The sequence below is a fragment of the Dipodomys spectabilis genome, unplaced genomic scaffold (genome assembly GCF_019054845.1).
Source record: "Dipodomys spectabilis isolate Male_0828 unplaced genomic scaffold, ASM1905484v1 ptg000416l, whole genome shotgun sequence".
Classification (NCBI taxonomy): Eukaryota; Metazoa; Chordata; class Mammalia; order Rodentia; family Heteromyidae; genus Dipodomys; species Dipodomys spectabilis.
Genome location: NW_024871093.1, coordinates 2422992 through 2446006, shown reverse-complemented (window position 1 = coordinate 2446006; position 23015 = coordinate 2422992). Strand labels below are relative to the sequence as shown.

The window sequence follows — 23015 nt, the reverse complement described above, 5'->3', positions numbered from 1 at the left end:
AGTAGGGCTGGGCTGGGGAGAGTGGGCTTAGTGGCCCTACCTTTCCTCAATCTATGCACCTGAGCGCTAGCCTCTGCCTGTTACATGCTGGCTCCCTAGGTGGGGAAGGCTGCAGGAGGAAGACAGCGTGGCAGGCCCAGGGAGCAGACAACCCAGCTGCCACCAGCTGTGAGCGGGCTGCGTGGCCCCCATTCTGGCATGTCCATAGCTGTGGTGGTACTGGAAGGGGGCTGTCTGGAGTCAGGAACAGAGAGAATGCAGCCACTGCTTACAACCCCAGGGCGTGAGTCAGGCCTGCGCTGCCTGGGTTTGGGTATATCCCTGGGCCACAAGATCAGAACCTGGACCGTCAGATACAGAAAAATGCCTGGCAGCTATGTTGATGTGGAATTTTCCTCCTTCCAGAGTTGTGCAGAAATGGCAGGGGCAGTGAGGGCTCAGACATGGACCTTTGCTCTACTGGAGGCCAGTTGGTTTTGAGCTGCCCACAACTCACCTGAGAATTCCTGATTTGGTGAGCAGTAGGCCCCATCCTTGGTGAAGGAAAGGAAGATGGGGACCTAAATGCGTCACCCACATACAGTGGCCCTGCCCTCGACAGTGGTGGGCACGTTGGACAGGAGTGGGCAGTTGAGACCTCCAAGTCCCCTTCAAGGCCCCTTTGAGGCTGAACCTCTCACTTGGGTTCGGTGATACTGATGTCTCCCACCCCTGCTCCCACCTGCCATCCTTCCCCAGGAAGCTCCAATACTCCCCACAAGTTATTAAGCAACCAGATCTGGGGCTCCTTTTCCCAGCTCCACCCTTGTGCCCCCCTCCCAACCCCGGCTGGGCCCAAGGACTTGCTACAGGACAATGGTCCCCTTGGCGGGTCCCAGACAAACGGGCCTTGTTGGGCAGGCGGCGGGGGCGCTGTGCAGTGCCCAGGGTCTCTGAATGCGGCTACTGTGCCTCCCCGGCAGACGCGCTGAGGCCCGGATGGGGCGGGGAGGGGGCTGGGCCCGGGGCGCCCATTGGCCGGGGCACCGCCGGGGGGGCCGGGCCAGGCTCGTGGCCGCACCTGGCCAGGAGCGGGCGCAGCGGGCAGCAGCGGGCGGGCGGGCGGCCGGCAGGGCCGGGGTATGGACCAGGCCTGGCGGAGCGCAGGGCCCCGGTGGGGGCGGCCCAGGCCGAGTCAGCCACGCTGAACCCCAGGAGGACCGGGCCAAGGTACGTCCCGGGTCCGGCACCCACCCGTGTGCCCTGCCTCAGTCTACTCCCGGAGGGCCCCGCCCACTTAGCGCCTGTCACCAAACTGAGACCACACGCGTGTCCGCGGAAGGGGAATGGGGGCGCACCTCGCTACTCCCGGGGCCGGGGGCCCTGGTGGCTCAGGTGGGTGCTCACTTAGACCCTGGGGTCCCCAACCGTACACCCTGGTCCCCAATCCCTAAAAGGTGGGATGGGTGGGGCTGGCAAAAAGTCTGACTACGGGGCTGGGCAGGCTCTGTGAGTTCATTAATGATTAATCCTCTCTGAAGCCTTTCCCTGAGGCCGACAGGAGGAGGAAGAGGGGCAGGATCTCCCCCCACCCTCCCCAGACGGGGCTGTCCTAGCAGAGACTGGGAGCCAGGGTACCCAGCAAAGCCTGCTGCTCAGAGAAGGTCCTGATGCTTGTCCTGGAAGTGGGGGCAAGGGGGCGGGGGAAGGTCACCGAGGAGAGGCTCCTTGAAATTCCACAGTTCCCATGAAAATCCCACGGATTCCAGCCTAAACCAGTGCCCAGCCAAAGGCTTCTGAGTTTGGTCCACTTGCTCTGCTCGGTGCCAGCCTAGCATTCTGGTAACATCACAGTATGGGACTGCGATCCCTTCCCAGCTGCCCGGAGCAGCAAGGGCCTCTCTCTCTCTCTCTCTCTCTCTCTCTCTCTCTCTCTCTCTCACACACACACACACACACACACACACACATCTGGCTGCTGTAACCTACACTAGAGGGAGGGAGGGAGAGAGGGAAGCAGACTGTCATCTGATCCCCAAGTTGCCATGGTGACAGGTCCTATGGAAATCCTTGAGAGGAAAGGGGTGACAGGAGTGGATGGTTCTGGAAGTGGATGGTTCAACCTCTTCTTCTACCTGAGGCCTAGAGGGGTGGGGGGGGGGGGTGAGGCTTATTCCAGGCCTTTCTGGAAGCCCAGGAAGGTAAGCCTGGACCAGTGCAGCCCCAAAGCTACTCTTCACCTTACCCTGCAGGGAATATTGTCTCCCTTTTATCTAGGGGGAGAAACTGAGGCCAGGGACATAGCGGATTTGTCTAAGATCCTATAGTTCAGACGTGGCTGAACTGACTCCAAATCACAGGCATCTCCTCTGAGCCTCCGCCCCAGAACCCCCAGCCCTATCCAGGCCCTTTCTGCCCCACTGGAGTCTCATCAGCATTTTTAGATCTACTTGGGCTGCCCCTAACTCCCCAGTTCAAGACCCCCTCCCCTTTGCTTCCCTGGCTCCCAGCTCTGCCTGACACTTGGGGGGTGGCAAGCTCTTCCCCTGGGAGCAGAGACAACAGAGCCCTGTTCCCAGCTGCCACCTCGGGCTGCTGCTGCTTCATCCCCTGCCTTAAAGGAAGCTCGTGGGGACAAAGAAGGCCTGCTTTTCCTGCATCCCTTACAGAGATCTGTGTCTTCTGGTCACCGAGCTAGAGAGGAGTGTGTCCCCTCCAGCCCCTCCTGCTGGCCTCCGAGGCCCTGTGTGTGTATGTGTGCTGCCCGGTGAAGGAGGCAATGATTAACCTGGGAGAAATGATGCATACATGGAATTCTGGGTGTGGCACAGCCTTGTGAAAGGCTTGCTTTACTTTGACTAGGTGAGGAATATGGATGAACCCACCTTACACTAGTAGCCAGACCGGGCTCCAGGCAGAGAAGGATGGAGCAGAGAGCCCCAGATCACTAGAGTGGGAGGGAGTATCCCCAAGAGTCAGACACCTGCTTTCCCACATGCCAACTCTGGGGCACAGAGAAGGAGAGCCTGTCATCCTGGGCAAGGCCATCCTGACGATGCATTTGTGTTGCCTGGTGTAGAATATGAGGGTGGGGGACACATGGGTGCATGGGAGCTATGTTGATGGGGAGAGTGGCCATGCAGGCGTTTGCTTCCCTTGCCAGGTGACATCTAGAAGGACTATGGTCAGGTGCCAATGGTTCATGCCTATAATCCTAGCTACTCAAGAGGTTGAGATCTGAGGATCATGGTTCAAAACTAGTTTGGGCAGACAAAGCCAAAAGACTTTTATCTCCAATTAATTAGCAAAAAGCCAGAAGTTGAGGGAGTGGCTTTAGTGGTAGAGTTTGTAGCCTTAAGGGGAAGATTACTACTACTACTACTAATAATAATAATAACAAATAGCTAAAAGTTTTTAAATTAAAAAAATAGAGTCTAAGGGTATGAGATGTTTGCAGAATGTCTAAAGAACAGTGGGAAGCCGAAGATTTGTTGGCTCACACCTATAATCCTAGCTACTCAGCAGGCTGAGATATGAGAATGGTGGTTCAAAGCTGGAAATGTGACTTAGTGGTAAAGTGCTTGCCTAGTATGCATGAAGCTCTACATTTGATTCCTCAGTACCACATAAACAGGAAAAGTCAGAAATGGCAGTGTGGCTCAAGTGGTAGAGTGCTAGCCTTGAGCAAAAGAAGTTCAGGGATAGAACCAAGGCTCTGAGTTCAAGCCCCAGGATGGGCAAAGAAAAAAAAAGGAAAAAAGCTAGCTCCAGGCAGGAAAATCTGTGAGACCCTATCTTCAGTTAACTACCAAAACTGGAGATGAAGCTGTGGCTCAAGTGATAGAGCAATAGCCTTGTGCTCAGACCCTGAGTTCAAGCCCCAGGACTGGCACACACACACACACACACACACACACAGTTATGAGATCCTACCTCAGTAGAAAAAGTTGGTGTTGCCAGGTACCAGTGGCACACACCTGTAATCCTAGCTACTCAGGAGTCTGAGATCTCAGAATAGTCATTCAAAGTCAGGCAAAAAAGACCCCTGAGACTCATCTCCAACTAACCACTCAAAAACTGGAAGTGGAACTGTGGCTCAAAGTGGTAGAGTACTATCCTTGAACAAAAAAGCTCAAAGACAATGCTCAGGCCCTGAGCTCAAGCCCCATGACCAACCCAAAAGAAAGAAAGAAGAAAGAAAGAAAGAAAAAGTTGGTGTGGTGGCGTACATGTCTGTCATCCTAGCTTTAGTGAGAAGTATAAATAAGGTGATCAAGTAAGTCCTAACCGGCCAAGTAGAAAGTGAAATTTTAATCTCAGAAGTCACTAGAGCAACGAAGGGTTTGAGGCATGACTCAAGCAGTAGAAAAACTGCCTAGCAAACACAAAGCCCTGAGTTCAGATTCCAATATTGAAAAAAAAAAAGGGGGGGGGGAGGGGGGCACGGGGAAGGAAAGGAATGATTTTGTCCAACAAGACCATGTAGGAGAAAGAGTTCTGAGCTTCCTCCCAAGTTCTGCTTTGGCTTTGCCATTCAGCCCCTCCTCCACAGTTTCCTGGACTTCAGTCCCCCATCCCTCACATGTCCTATGGGGTCAGCAGCAGATGACCCTGGCAGGGTTTACGGAGATGGTGGGCGTGTGGCTGCCTTTGAAGCAGCAGAGGTAGGTGGCACTTCCAGACTCAAAAGTGCCTTGGATGCATGAGTGAACTTTGCTTTCTTAGCAGCCGGGCTTCGCACTGCGTGTCATCCACGCCTCCAGCCCAAGGGCCAGCGAGATGTCAGAGCTGCTAGCTGAGAGAGGGTCATCTGAGCCAGCAAGCTGATGAGGTCCAGGTGACACACCTTTCAGGACCCTCCTCCCCATCCTTGCCCCTGTGAACCAGAGGAACACAGCGTGAGGAAGCTTCCAGAACCTTGCTAGTCACAGCTTCTCCCAACTGAACCCTCAGCTGAGCACAGGCAGCTCAGAATGTGACCTTAGTTAGCTCTTCCTTCTCTAGCCAGCCTGGACCTTTCAAAATGGAAATAGCTTTCAATGACATGCGTATTTCTCCCAGAAGAATCCAGAATTTTCCATAGCACTTACTCTCTTCTGTAATATTTATTATGGTAGATGTGCAGTTATGTAATTGTTGACTTTATAATTATTAATTATAATAATTATGTAATTACTAATGACAGAATGGTTATATGTTGATATTAATTGCATACTATGTATTGAATAGTCATTGTCTCTCTAAATATGTTGTTAGTAAATGGCCCTATTCCCCAGGGAAGTGAGTATCATTTTTTGTGTGTGAGTACCGGACCTTGAACTCAGGGCCTCTTACTCAGCTTGCTTGCTCACAACTGACACTCTATCACTTGGAAAAAGCCTCCAGCCCTGCTTTTGGCTGGTTATTTGGAGGTAGAATTTTGCGGACTTTTCTTCTTTGGCTGGCTTCAAACTGGTTCTCTAGATCTCAGCCTCCTGAGTAACTAAGATTACAGCTGTGAGCCACCAGTCCACCAGTGCCCAGCTAGATATCTTCTTGGGACTTGTTCCCTAAGAACAGACACCTTATAAATTTGCCCTTTAAGCATAGTAGGGAGCCTTGCCTTTTTATATTTTCTTTTTTTGTCAGTTGTGGGGCTTAAACTCTGGGCCTGGGCACTGTCCCTGAGCTCTTCAGCTCAAGGCTAGTACTCTACCACATGAGGTTCAGTGCCACTTCAAGTTTTCTGGTCTCATGGACTTTCCTGCCCAGGCTGGCTTTGAACCAAATCAAATCTCATCCTCCTAAGTAGCTAGGATTACAGGTGTGAGCCACTGGGGCCTAGCTGAGCCTTGCCTTTTATATTTTGTTATTTGCCAGTATTGACATTTGAACTCAAGGTTTGTTCAGTTTGCTTGCTAAGCGGACACTCTATCACTTGTGTGAGCCATACCCTCAACTCAGCTTTTTTTGTTGTTATGGGTCTTGAACTCTGGGCCTGGGCGCTGTCCCTCAGCTCTTCAGCTCAAGGCCAGCACTCTACCGCTTGAGCCACAGCACCACTCCTGGTTTTCTGGCAGTTACTTGTAGATAAGAGTCTCATGGACTTTCCTGCCTGGGCTGACTTTGAACCACAATCCTCATATCTCAGCCTCCTGAGTAGCTAGGATTACAGGTGTGAGCCACAGGTGCCCAGCTCAATCCAGCTTTTTACTGGCTAATTTTTACTTTTCTTTTTTAAGATTTGTTTGCCCAGACTGGCTTCAAACGATGATCCTCTGGTACTCAGGCTCCTGAGTGGCTAGGATTACAGACATGAGCCACCAGTGCCTGGCTAGAAAATCTTTGTGTTCCACCTTCCACTCCTTCCCCTAGCAGGAATTCTAGGCAAGCTCCTTACTATTGAGGTTGTGAAATCTCAAAAACATTTTGCCCAGGTTGGTCTAGAACTGTGATCCTCACACTCTCAGTCTCCCAAGTAGTAAGGAGTACAGGGGTGAGCCACCACGGCCTAGCTTCTCTTGCTTGCTGTGCTCTTTCAGCCTCTTCCAGATGTCCCCATGATTCTCCCAGGGACACCTTCCTCCCCGCCTTCTCTTCGAGAGTTCTGTTCCTTTCTGTGAATGCTATGCCTGTCCTGTGGATGCAGCAGTCAGGGATAGTTCTTGGCAGACCAATGATCGTACAGAATGTGACACAGCTGGTGGCTTCAAGTCCCTGTTTTTCCTAGGCGTGGGGGACTCCATCCTACCCTGTGTTTGCAAGTGCAGGCTTCTTTTCCTTCCTCATCTTTCCTTGTTGACTGCCGCTGTTCCTGTGACTCTCATTTCTACCTTTGTGCCTACAATGCCCAACCTGCCTTGTCTTTTTCTTCTCTTTTCATTTTTTGTTGTTTTGTCGGTTGTGGGGCTTGAACTCTGGGCCTGGGCGCTGTCCCTCAGCTCTTCAGCTCAAGGCTAGCACTCTACCACTTGAGCCACAGTGCCACTTCCAGTTTTCTGGTGGTTATTTGGAGATCAGATCTCAGCCTCCTGAGTAGCTGGGATGACAAGTGTGAGCCATCAATGGCTGGCTTCCCACTGTTCTTTAGATATTCTATGAGGGCTGGGAGGGTGGCTCAGTGGTAGAGCACTTGCCTTGAATGCTCGAGGCCCTGGGTTCGATTCCTCAGCACCACATAAGAAAAAAGCCTGAAGTGGCGCTGTGGCTCAAGTGGTAGAGCACTAGCTCTTGAGCTGAAGAGCTGAGGGACAGCGCCCAGGCCCAGAGTGCAAGCCCCACAACCAGACCCCCCCAAAAAAAATTTAAAAAAAGATATTCTATGAACATCTTATGCCCTTAGACTCTCAACTTTTCTAATGTATAATTTTTATTTTTTAGATTTATTATTATTCATTATTATATCTTTAATATAATAATATAAACATTTTAATATAATAATTTTATAATATATTATAGCTATAAAACACTATTATTGGGCCTGGGAAGGTAACTCAGTGGTAGAGTGCTTGCCTTGCATGCATGAGGCCCTGGGTTCAATTCCTCAGCACCACATAAGCAGAAAAAGCAGGAAGTGGCACTGTGACTCAAGTGGTAGAGCACTAGCCTTGAGCTGAAGAGCTGAGGGATAACACTCAGGCCCAGAGTTCAAGCCCCATGACAGACAAATAAATAAATAAATAAATAGCTAAGGGATGGTGTCAAGGCTCAGAGTTCAGCCCCCACAACTGACCAAAAAATATAAAAAATAAATACACTATTATTAACTTTTTCCCCTCAAGACTAGTGCTTTAACTATCTGAGGTGCAGCTCCATTTCTGGCTTTTTGATGGTTTATTGGAGATAAGAGTACTACAGACTTTCCTGCCTGGTCTGGTTTTGTTTTTTGCTTTTTGTCAATCATGAGACTCAAACTCTGGGCCTGGGCACTGTCCTTGAGTTCTTTAGCTCAAGGCTAGCTAGCACTTTACCACTTGAGCCACAACACCACTTCCAGTTTTCTATTATTCATTTAGAGATAAGAGTCCACAGATTTTCCTGCCCAGGCTAGCTTTGAACTGTGATCCTTAGATCTCAGTCTCCTGAGTAGTGAAGATTATAGACGTGAGCCACCAGTGCCTGCCTGCTAGTTATTTTAGAGATGGAGTTTCTCAGACTTATCTATCCATGCTGGCCTTGAACTGTAATCCTCTGGATCTCAATCTCTTAAGTAGCTAGAATTTCAAGCACATGCCACAGATGCCTGCCTTTCCCACAGCCCTTAAAAAATTATAGATATAGGCTGGGTGCTGGAGATTCATGCCTATAATCCTAGCTATTCAGTAGGCTGAGATCTGAGGATTGCAGTTCAAAGCCAGCCCGGGCAGGAAAGTCTGTGAGACTCTTATCTCCAATAAACCACTAGAAAACTGGAAGTGGCGCTGTAGCTCAAGTGCTAGAGTGCTCACCTTGAGCTGAAGAGCACAGGGGACAGTGCCCAATCCCAGAGTTCAAGCCCCATGACCCACCCAAAAAATATATATATTATATACATATAATATTTTGTTGTTCTTACTAAGATGTTGCACAGAGGGGTTATCATTTCATAGGTCAGGTAATGAGTACATTTCTTTTTGGGACAGTGTCACCCCTTTGTTTGCTTTCCTCCAATTTTCCCCTCTGTCCCTGCCCATCATCCTCCAGCCCTTTATAAGCAGGAATTCCATACCTTTGACCCGGCTAGTCTTGAACTCATGAAGCTCTTTCCAAGTAGCTGGGGTTACAGGTTATACTTCTATGCTCCTTTTCTGTTTTCTGAGTTTTGTGGTTTTTTTCAGTGAGCCTGTACTGCTTTTTATAACACACACACACACACACACACAAAGGGAATGGGGGAGAGGGACAGCCAAACACAGTAGACCTCATTCGCTGGTCCACCCTGCCCATGACCCTGTAGAGCCTGAGTGCCATCCCCACCCCTCCGCGGTAAACGGGACCAAAGAAAGAGATCTGAGACTGCGAGGACACACACGTGGCTCCAAAGCACAGGCCTGCTGTTTGGTGTCTGTACTGCCCTGACTCACCCCTGTAAAGCTGTCTATAAACTAGCTCAGCTCAGGAGGCAGAAAGGCCCAGTGAGTGTTGGAAAAAATAAAATTCCATGGCATATCCCGATTGTGATTATGACACTAGGAGCTCTGGCCTGCCCTGTGCCGCTTTTAGCTGTAGTATTCAATACGTGTCCAGGGAGCGCGGGGAAGGATACAGGGACTCCAGGCTAATGTGGGGTTCTTTCTGTTCCCTAAGAACTGGCAGTAGGAATAAATCAGTACCCAAACACAGAGTATTCCTAATTAATGGGGACCCTGTGTGTTTCTAGAGCCTTCCACCCAAGCTATTAGGAAACCCTGAGCATTGATGCTGAAGGGAGAATGAGGAGACTTGCGGGGGGGGGGGGGGGGGGGGGGGGGGGGCGGGGTGGTTGTTTGTTTGTTTGTTTGTTTATGCTGATACTGAGGCTTGAACTCAGGGCTTGGGTACTGTCCCTTGGCTTTTTCCTCTCAAAGCTGACACTCTAACCACTTGAGCCACACCTCTACTGATTAATTGGCGATGAGCATCTCATGGACTTTCCAGCCCGAACGGCTCCAAACTGTGATCTTCAGCTCTGTATCCAGAGTAGCTAGGATTACAGGCAGGAGTCACAGGTGCTCTGGCTGGAGGAGACGTTTCTGGACACAAAGGGTCCCTCACCCACAGACAAAGCCAAGAGAAAACAAACCTAGATCTAAGATGGCAGTGGCAGGATCTGCAGTTCAGGGCAGAGACCCCAGACTTGTCAATGTGGCCCTGGTGGTCTGTGTATCCCCATCACTCCCCCAGGAGCTGCCTGGTGTGGATCCTGCACCCCTCCTTTGCTTATGTAAAGACGAGAGAGAATTACTGTGCTCTAGGAAAGCCTTGTCTTGGTTCTCCCTGCAAATGTGGGCTGCACCTGGCGCCTTGATCGCCTCTTAAATCCCAAAGTCTGGCAGATCTGCACTGGGACTGGCTTGGTGTGTTTTTTGCTCATGGAATGACTTTGATTTTTCTGTGTTCTGTTTCTTCCCCTGAGGAGTTTTGCTGGGGGCGGGGGAGTGGGGGACTTGGTGGATGAAGGGAGAGTTGGGGCTGGCCAGGCACTGACAGGAGACTGGGGATCCTGTCCTGGGCACTCTGCAGGGCTCTGCAGTTGTTGTGTCCTTGACGCAAGGTCGTCTAGAACTTTGCTGAATCTTTTGCATAAAAGAGCTGCCTGGCTATTGGAGGAGGGAGGGAGGCAGAGAGAGAGAGAGAGAGAGAAGAGAAAGCACTTAGTTTGGAATCACTGTCTTATAGGGTATTAGAAGAAAGGTGACATCAATCAAGACATCTTATACTTCTAAATGGGTTTGTTGAGTGGTAACAACTTTGTACAACTACTTAAAGTTTATATATATATATATATATATAATTTTAAAAATGACTGATAAAGGAACATCCTCCCTCCCTCTAAATAATTATTTATTTACTAAACACTTCTTGAAGCTGGCACAAGCCAGATTATAAGGGCTGCTATTCCAAGGAGCTCTCAGATTGTGAGAGTGATGGGTATGAAAACAGATCAGTTTGAGAGAGAGAGAGAAAGAGAAGGAGAGAGAGGGGGGAGAGAGAGAGAGCAAGAGAGAGAGCAAGCACGTGCGAGAGAGAGATATGGAAGGGGTCGGGTGGGCTCTGTCCAAGGCTGTTGGTGTACAAGAGAAGGTCAGAGGCCAAACCACTCCCTGGCGGGGTTCTGGGGTGCTCCCCAGGGGGAGCTCGCATGCACCTTCACAGCTGCTGTGGGAGGGACCCGGCCGGCCTGCCGCCAGTGTCATTGGAGCAGTCCTGTCTCTAGGTGAGTGCACAGAAGCCTGGCTGTGGGAGCGACATGGTTCAGTCTGGGAAAGGCAAGGGGTGGCAGTCATTGCCCAAGGTGAGTGAGTCCCCTGTGTCCTTCCTTGGGGGGCAGGTGTGTGATGGGGACGCTGTGGGCCCAAAGGGCTACTATTAACATCCTGGGCTGGGTGTCCTTGAGTGCTGGATATTGGGAATGGCAGTGATGGTGGACCCACTTCCCCCTCAGCCCCTGAGGATCTTCACTATCTGAGGATAAAGACTTACTGCTACTTTACCTTCACTGAAGGAGTCCTGTGTGCCCAGAGTGGATGGAGGGAAGTGGGGTGCTGACAAAGGAATGATCCGTCCTGAGGGTATTCCTTTGTCTCCACTATGGGCGGAGGGGGCAGGAGACCCAAGTTCTAGTCCTGTCTCTGCAGCTGCTGTGCTGTGACTTTGAACATGCCCTTGTCCTCTCTGAAGCTCAGCCTTCCTGTCTCCCTGCCTCTCTGTCTCTCTGTCTGGAGACCTTGAGATTCGGACTGTGCTGAGATGATTCCTGGACTTTTGGCTTGAGATAGGACCAATGCTGGGACCCTGAGTAATAATGGCAGCAAGTAGTGATAATGGCGGTAGAGGATGGCAGGCCATGTTGGGCAGGTATCTGCTGTGTGCCAGCCTTATGCCAGGCATGTTCCTGTGAGAGGGGAAAGTCGGTGTTATTATTTTGGAGCAATGATTGAGGTACAGAGAGGGGTACACTATATGCCTAGGACACACAGTAAGGTTAAAAAAAAAGGAAGGAAGGAAGGAAGGAAGGAAGGAAGGAAGGAAGGAAGCTGGAATTAACTTGCTCAATATGGACATATGCATGCATGTATTATGCCTGTACTGGGGCTTGAACTCAAGGCCTAGAACTGTTGTTTGACTTTTTCCACTCAAGGCTGCCACTCTACCGTATGAGTGTCACTCAACCCCACTTTCCACTTTTGGCTGGTATTTTTCTGCCCGGTCTGGCTTTGAACTGCTATCCTCAGATCTCAGCCTCCTGTGTAGCTAGGATTAATGGCAGTTATGAGCCATCAGTGCCTGGCTTTATTTGTTTTTGAGGCCAAATCTTACCATGTATCCCATCCTCCTCCTGCCTCAGCCTTCTAAGCACTGGGATTATGGATATGTACGATCAATGCCTGCCTTCAGAAATAGGGTTTAAACATAGGACTGTAGCCTCAAAGTTCTGTCTCTGGCTGAGTGCTGGTGGCTCACAGCTGTAATCCTAGCTACTCAGGAGGCTGAGATCCCGAAGACTGAGGTCCGAAATGAGCCCAGGGAAGAAAAATCTGTGAGAGGACTTCATTTCCAGTTAACCACTAGCAAGATGCTGGACTGAAAATCCTAACGTAAGTGGCAGAGCACCAACTGTGAGCAAGTGAGCTGAGCAAAAGTCCAAGGCGTCTTGAGTTCAAACCCTAGCCCTAGCACCAAAAAAAGGAAGAAAAGAAGGAAAAGATAGAAAAAGAAAGGAAGGACAGAAAGAAAAAAGAGAAAGCAAGGTGTACTCGGAGGTTCTCACACTGGCTGAGGCTTGGAGGCTGGAGTGGGTGAGTGGTTGGGCGGGTGAGTGGAAGGGGACTGTGGGGGCGGGGCCTGTCCTGGGCGGGGCCAGGTGACATCTGATTGGCAGATGACGTGCTGGTCTGCCCCCTGCTGTAGCTCCTCCACCCGCGATTTCCACTGGAAATCCTTGGTGAGTGAGGGGAGCTGCTGAGGGCAGGATGGGCCCTTGGGAGAAGGTCAGCCACAGGAATCCTAATCCCTCCCCCATTTTACACTCAGAGAAACTGAGGCCCAGGACTCTACTCAGTCTTCTGGGCTGCAGCTCTGCTTCTTGCTGGGTCTCTGGGGCACCGGGGCTGGCTGACAGGGGCAGGGCCTGGGGCCGGGTTTGTGTTTGGCAGTTGCTCCCTGTCCATAGTCAGCAGCAGAGCCTCAGCTACCAGTTAGTTACCTCCTCTGGCCTCTATGTCCAGAGGCTCCTGAGGGGTTTACCTAGCATGCAGGAGACCTTGGGTTCAATCCTCAGTGAGGCAAAAGGAAAATGAGCGGGTGCGCGCGCACACACACACACACACACACACACACACACACACACACACACACACACACACACACACACACACACACACACACACACACACACACACACACCTCCTAAATACTGTGTGTTGCTGGGCCAGGAGATTGTTGTTTGTATTTCTTTTTTTCTTTCTTTCTTTTTTTCTTTTTTTTGCCGATCGTAGGGCTTGAACTCTGGGCCTGGGCACTGTCCCTGAGCCTCTTTTTGAGTAGTTATTGGAGATAAGAGTCTCATGGACTTTCCTGCCTGAGCTGGCTTCAAACTGTCATCCTCATATTTCAGCCTCCTGAGTAGCTAGGACCAAGAGACTCTTATTTTCAATTAACCACCAAAAGAAGCCAGAAATGGAGCTATGGCTCAAATAGTAGAGCATTAGTCCTGACTCAGGAACAGCACCCAGGTGCTGAGTTCAAGCCCCAGGACTGGCATAAAAATAAATAAAGCAACCATTATAAAAAAAAAATGTATGATTTAGAAAACTGGGGCTGGTGTAGGGCTCAGTGATAGAGTGCTTTCCTAGCATCCCCGAAACCCTGGGTTCTAGTCCTACCACTGCAAAAATAAACAAGTAATAAATAATAAAAATAAATTTAAAACATAGAAAATGGCTAGCTAGGCAGAGGATAGTACTAGTGAAAAGCTGTTTTCCTAATTAAAAAAAAATCTAAAATCCAAAATGTTCCAAAATCTGAAACTTCTTTTTTTCTCAACCTTTCTATGTCTTTACCTACATGTATATATGAGCTGGGGGGGAGTGATGCATATTGTTCTAGAACTTTTCTGTCTCTGTCTTCCCTATCTCTGTCTCTGTCTGTCTCTCTGTGCCTGTCTCTGTCTCTCTCTCTCTTTTCAGAGAAAGGAATTGAACCCAGGTCTTTGCACATGTCAGGGAAGCCAGTATATCATAGTGTGTTACCAGTTTGCTTTTTTCTTTCAGTGATAACAAGGTTTGAGCTCTGGATTTACCACTTGAGCCACACACCCTGATCTTTTACTTATTTTTCAAATAGAATTTTGACTTTATGCCACAGCCAGCCTGGCAAAAAATGTTTTGCAAGATTATTTCCAAATCTCATACAGCTAGTAAAACCAACTCAGGCCACTGCACCTCGCTTTGTTGTGGTGGTGGTTGTTCCAGTACTGGACTAGAACTCAGGATCTTGTTTTCTTACTCACCATTTTTACTCATGGCTGGAGCTCTTCCACATGAACCACACTTCCACTTTCAGCTTTTTACTGCTTAATTAAGATAAGAGCCATGAAGATTTGTCTGACCAGACTGTCTTTGAACGACATCCCTCATATCTCAGCTTTCTTAGTAGGTAGGATTAAAGGTGTGACCCACTGGTGCCCAGCTCACATCCATCTTTTTATTAGTTGAGGTCTCCTGAAATTTTTTTGTCAGTCATGGGGCTTGAACTCAGGGCCTGGGCGCTGTCCCTGAGCTTTTGCGCTCAAGGCTAGTGCTCTACCATTTTGAGCTACAATGCCACTTCTGGTTTTCTGGTGGTTAAGAGTATCACAGACTTTCCTGCCAGGGCTGGGTTCAAACTGGGTCTTCAGGTCTGGATCTCAGTCTCCTGAGTAGCTAGGATTACAGGCGTGAGTGAGCCTTTGGTGCCTGGTCTCTCCTGAACTTTTTACTTAAGCTAGTCTTAAACCTTGATCCTCCTGATTTCTCCCCCCTAAGTACCAGGATTACAAGAGTACAATGCAAAGCCCAGGTTTTTTTTTTTAACAAATACAAATAACTCTAGGAATAGGCCTCCATGTATATATAATGGTACCTTGATAATAGTAACTGAGATATTCTTTAAAATATTTTTGTTAGCTGGACACTGTTGGCTCACATCTATAGTCCTAGCTACTCTGGAGGCTAAGATGTAAGGATTGGGGTTCAAAGCCAGTCTGGGCAGGAAAGTCCATGAGACTTTTATCTCCAGTTAACCAGCAAAAAGCAGGAAGTGGAGCTGTGGTTCAAGTGGTAACCCTGAGCAGAACTTTGAGGGGTCAGGGAGCCGAGTGAGAATGTGAGGCTCTGAATTCAAGCCTGGTATTAGGGAAGGAACAAAAGAAAAATGGGTAGTAGTGCCAGGTGCTGGTGGCACATGCCTATAGTTACTCTCAGGGGGCTGAGATCTGAGAGTCATGGTTCGAAGCCAGCCCAATCAGAAAAGTCTGTGAGACTTTAATAAACTACTCAGAAAAATCTGGAAGTGGTGTTGTGGCTCAAGTGGTAGAGTGCTAGCTTTGAGCAAAAGAAACTCAGGAACAACATCCAGGTCCTGGACCAGCACCCCCCCCCCTTCCCCCCCCCAAAAAGGCAATGGCATTAGAGACTGGAGATGTTGTTCAAAAGGTATTAAGCATATGGTCTTGAGATTAAACTCCAGTACTGTGAGAATAAAATAAAAACAAGACAGTGAACGCATGTGTCCACACTAACCAACTAAACTTTCTGAGAACCATCCCTCAACCTTCCCCCACCTCATTTCCCCTCCTCTGAGTTGTGTCCACTGTCTCCTCTGCATCTCTGTCCCTGTATCTGTCCATGTGTTTGTCCATCTGTCTTCCAGACAGCCCTTTCTGGGCACTGAGGCTAGGCAGGTGCAACCTTGGGGAGCTTCTAGGTCCACGCCTAACTCATTCTGTGCTCTGTGCTGTACCCTCTAGGCGTCTGAGATGCCTCAGCCAAAGAAGAAACTCTGGGAGTCCATGGCCAAGGGGCTGGTGCTAGGAGCCTTGTTCACCAGCTTCCTCCTGCTGCTCTACTCCTACATGGTCCCCCCACTGCATGCTAGCCAGGCTTCCATGTGAGTGGTACTGGGGGGGGCGGTAGGGTGGGAGGAGGAGGGGGTTGCCATGATGGGGCTCACAACTACTTTTCAGATGATGGAAACTGCCTCCTAGACAGCCACTCTACACCATGTTTGGCCAACAGACAGTTCCCTTCTTGGGGCAGGACTCACTGTGATCTGGGCCTCAGTCTGCTCATTTGTGAAGTGGGCATAGATACACACCATGCTGTCTGTGACCCAGGCTCAGAATATGATCATCAGAAACTGCTGCGCACGCGCGGGCCAAGCACTCAGCTGGCACCTAAGCCTGAATTCAAGTTGGGAAGTGTGTGTGAACCTAGATCAATTCTCACCATTTGAGGATTGTAGTTCAAAGCCAGCCCAGTCAGAACACGAGCCCTCAGTGCAGCCCTGTGCCCTTAGATAGTAGAGGAATTTAGTTTTCTATTAGAGGAAATCAACCAACCACTTGGGGCCTAGAAAATTGTACTTTTAACCACTTCCACTTTATATACTAACTTCATTTAGTTTTTAAATATAATTTTATTGTTGTTATTAAGGTGTTGTGCAGAGGGGTTCTCATTCCCAATTCAGGTAATGCATAGATTTCTTTTTGTTTTTTTAATTAAAAATTTTTTGGAAATACCACAGTTTAAAACTCAAGGTAGTAAGCTTTTCCAACAGATCACTTGAGTTAGCACATTCCGCTTTTCTGTTTGGTTTTACAAAGGCTCTCACATTTTTGCCCAAGTGGCCTTATGCAGATCCTCTATCCTTCACCCTCTGGGAGCTGGCATTACAGAGCTGCCACACCATGCCAAACACCTCACATGCCTCAAATGAATACTACCTGAACGTAAATATGCCTGTGGACGTGGAGAATTAAATGAAAGCCCAGCTGCCTCAGCTCAGCTCAAACTCAACCCAATACCTGCACCTCCCCATTCCACAGATCAGGACACTGAGGCCCAAGAGGCCAAATCTCAGGCTCAGGCCTGAAATACAGCCAGGGAAGCCACTATACTAGCGTCCCTGCCACCACTGCCAGCTAACAAATACGGCCTGGAGATACAGAACCAGAGGGTGGGGTCTTCCAGGTCCCCAGAACAGCCTGGGCCAGGCTGACACAAAATCCCATCTGGCTGGGCACCTGTAATCCTAGGTACTCAGGAGGCTGAGATGTGAGGATCACCATTGGAAGCTAACCCGGCAGGAAAATCTGTGAGACTCTAAACTCCAATTATGCACCAAAAACAAAAGCTGGAAGTGGAGCTGTGGCTCCAGGGGTAGAGCAGCTAGACTTGAGGCGGGGAGGAAGGGGAGAAGCTTAGGGACAGGCCCTGAGTTCAAGCCCCAGGACTGTCTGTCTGTCTGTCTCTCTCTCACACACCAACACAGAGGGGAGGGCTGGGTACTCCAGGTCCCCAGCACAGCCTGGTCCGGGCTCACCTTCCCTCCCTCCCTCTGTCCTCCCCACAGGACCCCGGACACCACCGCGATCTCCTGTTCCCCAGCTCCTGCCCACCCCCCGGCGAAGGCAGCGGCCGGCAACGCGTCGGCGGCGGGGTGCGCGCCCCAGCACAACATCGTGTTCCTGAAGACGCACAAGACCGGCAGCAGCACCCTGCTCAACATCCTGTTCCGCTTCGGGGAGAAGCACGGGCTGCGCTTCGCCTTCCCCAAGGGGCGCAACGATTTCGGTTACCCGGGCTGGTTCGCGCGGGACCTGGTGCGGGGTTACGAGCCGGGGGCTTGCTTTAACATCATCGCCAACCACATGCGCTTCCAGTACGACGAGGTGCGCGCGCTGGTGCCCCCCGACGCCACCTTCATCACGGTGCTGCGCGACCCCGCGCGCCTCTTCGAGTCCTCCTTCCATTACTTCGGGGCGGTGGTGCCGCTCACCTGGACGCTGCCGGGCCCGGATAAGCTGACCTCCTTCCTGCGGGATCCCGATCGCTACTACGACCCCGCCGCCATCAACGCGCATTACCTGCGCAACCTGCTGGCCTTCGACCTGGGCCTGGACAGCGGGCTGGAGGCGGGCAGCGCGCGCGTGCCCGAGCTGCTGGCGCAGCTGGAGCGCCGCTTCCACCTGGTGCTGCTGCAGGAATACTTCGACGAGTCGCTGGTGCTGCTCAAGGACCTGCTGTGCTGGCGCCTGGAGGACGTGCTCTACTTCAAGCTCAACGCCCGCCGCCGATCGGCCGTGCCCCGGCTCTCGGGCTCCCTCTACCAGCGCGCCACGGCCTGGAACGGCCTGGACGCGCTCCTCTACCGCCATTTCAACCACAGCTTCTGGCGCCGCGTGGATGGCTTCGGGCGCCAGCGCATGGCCCGCGAGGTGGCCGCCCTGCGCCGCGCCAACGAGCGCCTGCGCCGCATCTGCATCGACGGAGGCCGCCCCGTCGACGCCACCGCCATCCAGGACGCCGCCATGCAACCCTGGCAGCCCCTGGGCGTCAAGTCCATCCTGGGCTACAACCTCAAGAAGACCATCGGCCGGCAGCACCGGCAGCTCTGCCGGCGCATGCTCACCCCCGAGCTCCAGTACCTGCAGGAGCTGGGGGCCGATCTCTGGATCACCAACTTGTGGAAACTGCTCCGGGACTTTCTACATTGGTGATGCCATTTCCCTCCCCCACCCCACCTCCCAATCCCCTCCTCCAGTTCCTCCCCTCACACTTCCTCCCCCCCACCCCGGCCCTCCTGGTGCCACCCTGGATGGACCCCAGGGTGTTGGTGGGGTCTGGGGTGTACAGACAGGGCTGACATCACTACTTGACTAATGACACCATTGTTTAAAAAAAAAAACAAAAACAAAAACAAAAAAACCCTGGCCTTCTGTTTCCGGCTTTCCCTCCAAAGGGGAGGCTCAAGTAAAGGAATTTCATGCTGTGGTTTTTTTTTTTTTTTTCCCCTTAGTGTCAGTATGGTAACTGCAGGGCCCCTGGCATGGGGTGGGGGTCACCTGTCCACCCCCAGAAAACACCTGTGGGTTCCCCCTTTCCGGGAGTTGTTGGGGCAACTGGTGTTAGTTCAGGGTGACCTTCTGAGATCTGGAAAATCACTGGTGGTGGGGGAGAGCGCGTGCCCATGTGCACATGATGTTCATTCCACAGCTCACGGTTCCCTGCCTGGCACCAGGCTAAATGGTCTATGGGCAATAACTCAGCTCACCTTTACCCAAGCTCAGCCACTGGGGACTGAGGTGTGAAAGAAGCTCAGAGAGAACAGTTCACCAGGCCAGGCTTACACAGCAGGGCAATTAAGTGATGGGTCCTGAACAGAGGCCTGATGGGCAGCCTCCCCGTCAGAGGAGAGGAATGGGGCCATTTGTGCCTCCCGTGGTGGCTAGCTTCTTACAATTGCTGTCTTGATTCCAAGGCATCAATCTGAGCTCTTTCACTCAAAGCTAATACTCTCCCACTTTGAGCCACAACACCACTTCCGGTTTTCTGGTGGTTCATTGGAGATGAGAGTCTCCAGTGCTTTCCTGCCTGGGTTGGCTTTGAACTGCAATCCTCAGATCTCAGCTTCCTGAATCTAGTTGCAGGCATGAGTCACCAGCACCTAGCTGATTCTTCTTTTTATACTTTATAGCTCATACTTGCACCACCATGCCCAGCTTTTATTTTCTTTAATAGTTAAGAAGAGGGTCTTGAGATCTTTTTCCCAGGGTGGCCTCAAACTGTGATCCTCCTTAGCTTCATCTCCTGAGTAGCTTGGATTATAGGTATGAGCTACTGCACTCCTCCTCCTCTTTGTCCTTCTTTTCCTTTTCCTCCTTGTCTTTCTTCTCCTTCTTGAGATAGAATCATCCTTTTTGCCTGGGCTAGCCTCCAACCTGAATCCTCTCTCTTCCTCCCAAGTTGCTAAGATTAAAAGGTATGGATCCAGTACTTCCATCCCTTAACTTTCACTTGAATACCTTTTGATGCCCTCTGAGTCTTGCTCAGATATTATCAACTTCTAAAGATCTCTGGGGGGGGGGGGGAGAAAGCCCTTGTGTGGGAGCTGGGAGTGTGAGTTCTGCAGGTCACTGTGTGACAGCAAGGTGACAGCACATCTGTTAATGGGGTGCTGTCACGAGGTTTGCAAAAGGCCCCTAAGGTGGCTATGGTGATACTGATACTGGGTGCTGTTCAAGGCTATTTGAAGGGCACCCATTGCACTCTCCCACCCCCATGCCCTCCCCTGGGGGAACATATCTGAAGCTTGCCTTCCAGTCTGGCTGGTGAAACGGAGGTAACCCCCTTGGCTGGTGGGTGGCTCTCTAGGTACTGGCTGGTAAGTCGTGGGCTGGTGTGTGTGTGTGGAGGGAGACAGAGCATTGTGGACACCTAAGCATTACCGAGAAGAGGGCAGGGTGCAGGCTACATGCCAGCGCCTATCTACAGGAAAGGGTGCACCATCTTGCTTCTAGCCTTGGTTTCCAACCCCTCTGGGAATGCATCCATTTGATGGCTAAGACTAAGATCCTCCTGATTTCACCTCACCCTCTCACAGTAGCTAGGATTACAGCTGGTGCCAGTGAACGGAAGCTGGACCACCTGTCTAAGACTTCACTAAGCCATCTGTGAAATGGATGTCACAAATCAATGAGGTGAGTAAGTGGAATTGTGGCTGTGTTCATGAATGTGCCGTCCACATTCATGAGGGGATGGTGTTTGTCTGATCTGGGGTGAACAGCCTGCCGGGTCTGCTGACAGTAAGCCCAGGCGTGGCTTCTCCCCAGCCTGGCTATTAGTGGAGTTGTCTGCCTTGAACTTGGACATAACTGAGGCAGTCAGGTCTACAGATTGCTTCCACGATACAAATATAATTGGTTCCAGAAATACAAAGGTAGGGGGCTGGGAAGGTGGCTCAGTGGCAGAATGCTTGCCTTGCATGCACAAGGCCCTGGGTTTGGTTCCTCAGCACCACATAAGCAGAAAAAGCGCTGTGGCTCAAGTGGTAGAGTGCTAGCCTTGAACTGAAGAGCTGAGGCACAGTGCTCAGGCCCAGAGTTCAGGCCCCACGACCGACAAAAGAAAAGAAAAGAAAAAGAAAAGGATAGAGGTAGAAAAGATAACTACAGTGATAGGAAATGGGTTTGATGTCTTTGGATCTCCTCTCTTGCCTGACCTCCCCACCTGAGCCAGAACAAGTGCTTGGCAGAGAACCAGCCACTTTCCCCATCCTGGGTGTAGGCTGATGTGTGGCCAAAGGGGGGGCGGGAGGGAAGGAGAGAGAGAGAGAGTGTGTGTGTGCCAGTCCTGGGGCTTAAAGTGTGTTTTTTTTTCCTTCTGTTTCTCATGGTGGGTACTCTACCACTTGAGCCACACCTCTACTTCTGGCTTTCTTGGCAGCTCATTGGAGATAAGAGTTTCATGGACTTTTCTACCCAGGTTGGCTTTGAACCACAATCAGCCTCCTGAGTAGCTAGGATGACAAGTGGGAGCCACCAGCGTCCAGCCAGCTGCAAAGTTATCAAGGTTTGATTTTTTTAAAACCATGTTTTGTCGATTATATACCCGTTATGCCACACTGTGTGCAGAGAAGCAGAGTGGAGGAGATCAAGGGTACCTGGAGCCCTGCTGGAGGTCTGGGGACTTCCTTCCAGTCAGACTGCCTTCCCCTCCTAAGCACTCCTTTTTTTTTGAGGGGGAGTGTCAGCTTAGGAAAGGTACATTGCATACCCCGAGAGTCTCTACTTTGGGCAAAGAAGAAGACAGAAAGGCTGAGTTGAATTTCAGATGATGAATCATTTTTTTCTATAAAGACATGACCACTTACCCCATTTTGTATTTTTGCTTTACTTTGTTTCTCAGATAGGGTCTTGTGCTTTTCCACAGGACTGGCCTCAGCCCCAGATCCTCCCTCATAGCTGGTATGCTGGAGAGCACTCAGTTTTCCATCAGGGGAGGTGGAAATCCATCCCTGTGCCCATGAGTGCATGCTCCCAGCTGCGTTCAAGTCAGGAATCACGGTCCCCCCACAGATCAGCTCGGACGCAGGGGGCTCAGGCCTCAGCCCATCCCCCTCCAGGTACCTGCCAAGTCCCCTGGTTCCCGCTCATCTCCTTTCTCTGGTGTCATCTGGCTCTTCTTGGCAAGAGTCATGATAGGACCTGAACTTGAGCCAACGTCTCTGTATCCCCAACTGGAGCAGAATGTTGAGAAGGAAACCCTGGAGTCCTGAGCTCTCCTTTTGTCATCCAGGATTATGAAGGTCACGTGTTTTGCCACCCAGATACCACCTGAGCCAGGGATATGGTGCCGTGTGGAGATGCACAAGCCCCACCCAGCCCTGCAGTGAGTCTCTTTAGCCCAACTGTGTAACCGTGGTGGCTCTCTCTTCCCTCCTCTACCTACAAACAGAGACTGGGATGCAGGGTAGATGCTTCTACTGGAGGATAGAGAACACATACATTATTCCTGGCCCTCTTCTTTGCCACAGTAGGGCCTTGACAGGTGGTATTCTGGAACATTTCCGAGCAATATCTCTAGAAGGCATGAGACACATAAGCAACTTGGGTCTGGGGTCAGCTACTTAAGAGCTATATAATGTTGAATGAGTGGTTTCACCTCCCCATGCCTCAGTTTCCCTATTCATACAGCAGGTGAGACACATGACAAATCACTCCACTGGGTACCCTCAGCACCAGGACTGCCACACGGAGAACACTCACAAAATCATACGTGTAATGGTGATGATCTTTTGTGGGTTTTTTTTATTATGTCAAGCTATAAGCTGGAGTCAGATGTGACATCAACTGCCAGGAAGGAATATCCCTTTAATTGCTTAAGACAGGAGACTTGAGCTAAAGGGAGGAGGTGAGCATGGGAGAGATGGAGGGGAGAAACAGGCCGCCCCAGGTTAAATAAGGCATCTCCTAATGTCTTTCCAAATCCTGCCTTCCATCCGGTCTCCGGGACAATCTCACCCCACCTGCCCGCTTCTGCTCTGTCCAAGGTGCTGAAATAGGCCCCGATTGCGGGCTCCTCTCTCATTTTCCTTCCAACTCTAGACATCGTAGTAGACATCAGGTAGACAATAAAAGTAGAAGTAAGTTGTTTTGTGTTTTCTGTGGGGTTTTTCTTTCTTTCTTTCTCTCTGCAGTTGGTTCACTTTTATTTTGTGACTAAAAGGAACTCTCCAACACAGGTTGCTCGCAGCTTGTTGACAAGGAATTAATGAAGCACACACGCATGCTTTAGGATATAGGCTAGGACTAAAGCAAGGACACCCATTTTCCACTTCTG

At 50.6% G+C, this 23015-nt stretch overlaps 1 protein-coding gene across 4 annotated transcripts; it reads left to right on the top strand.

Moving 5' to 3' along the window:
* The first annotated feature begins 1065 nt into the window (after window positions 1–1065).
* Gal3st1 (galactose-3-O-sulfotransferase 1) lies at window positions 1066–18666 on the top strand. 4 transcript variants are annotated; one of them, XM_042667711.1, is made up of 3 exons: window positions 1066–1209; window positions 15644–15783; window positions 17248–18666. In XM_042667711.1, the coding sequence occupies exons 2-3, from the start codon at window positions 15653–15655 to the stop codon at window positions 18392–18394; spliced, it is 1278 nt and encodes a 425-aa protein (XP_042523645.1). In that variant the 5' UTR covers window positions 1066–1209; window positions 15644–15652; the 3' UTR covers window positions 18395–18666. The 4 variants fall into 4 exon arrangements, with proteins under 4 accessions (XP_042523645.1, XP_042523644.1, XP_042523643.1 ...); XM_042667710.1 differs by lacking the exon at window positions 1066–1209 and adding an exon at window positions 1243–1374; XM_042667709.1 differs by lacking the exon at window positions 1066–1209 and adding an exon at window positions 5122–5147.
* The last annotated feature ends 4349 nt before the right edge of the window (window positions 18667–23015 follow it).

Coding starts and splice junctions, on each gene's coding strand:
- Gal3st1 (XM_042667707.1), top strand. CDS start 10,886: ATGGTTCAGTCTGGGAAAGGCAAGGGGTGGCAGTCATTGCCCAAG. Junction 10,931..15,643: donor GGTGGCAGTCATTGCCCAAG/GTGAGTGAGTCC, acceptor TGTACCCTCTAG/GCGTCTGAGATGCCTCAGCC. Junction 15,784..17,247: donor CATGCTAGCCAGGCTTCCAT/GTGAGTGGTACT, acceptor TCCTCCCCACAG/GACCCCGGACACCACCGCGA.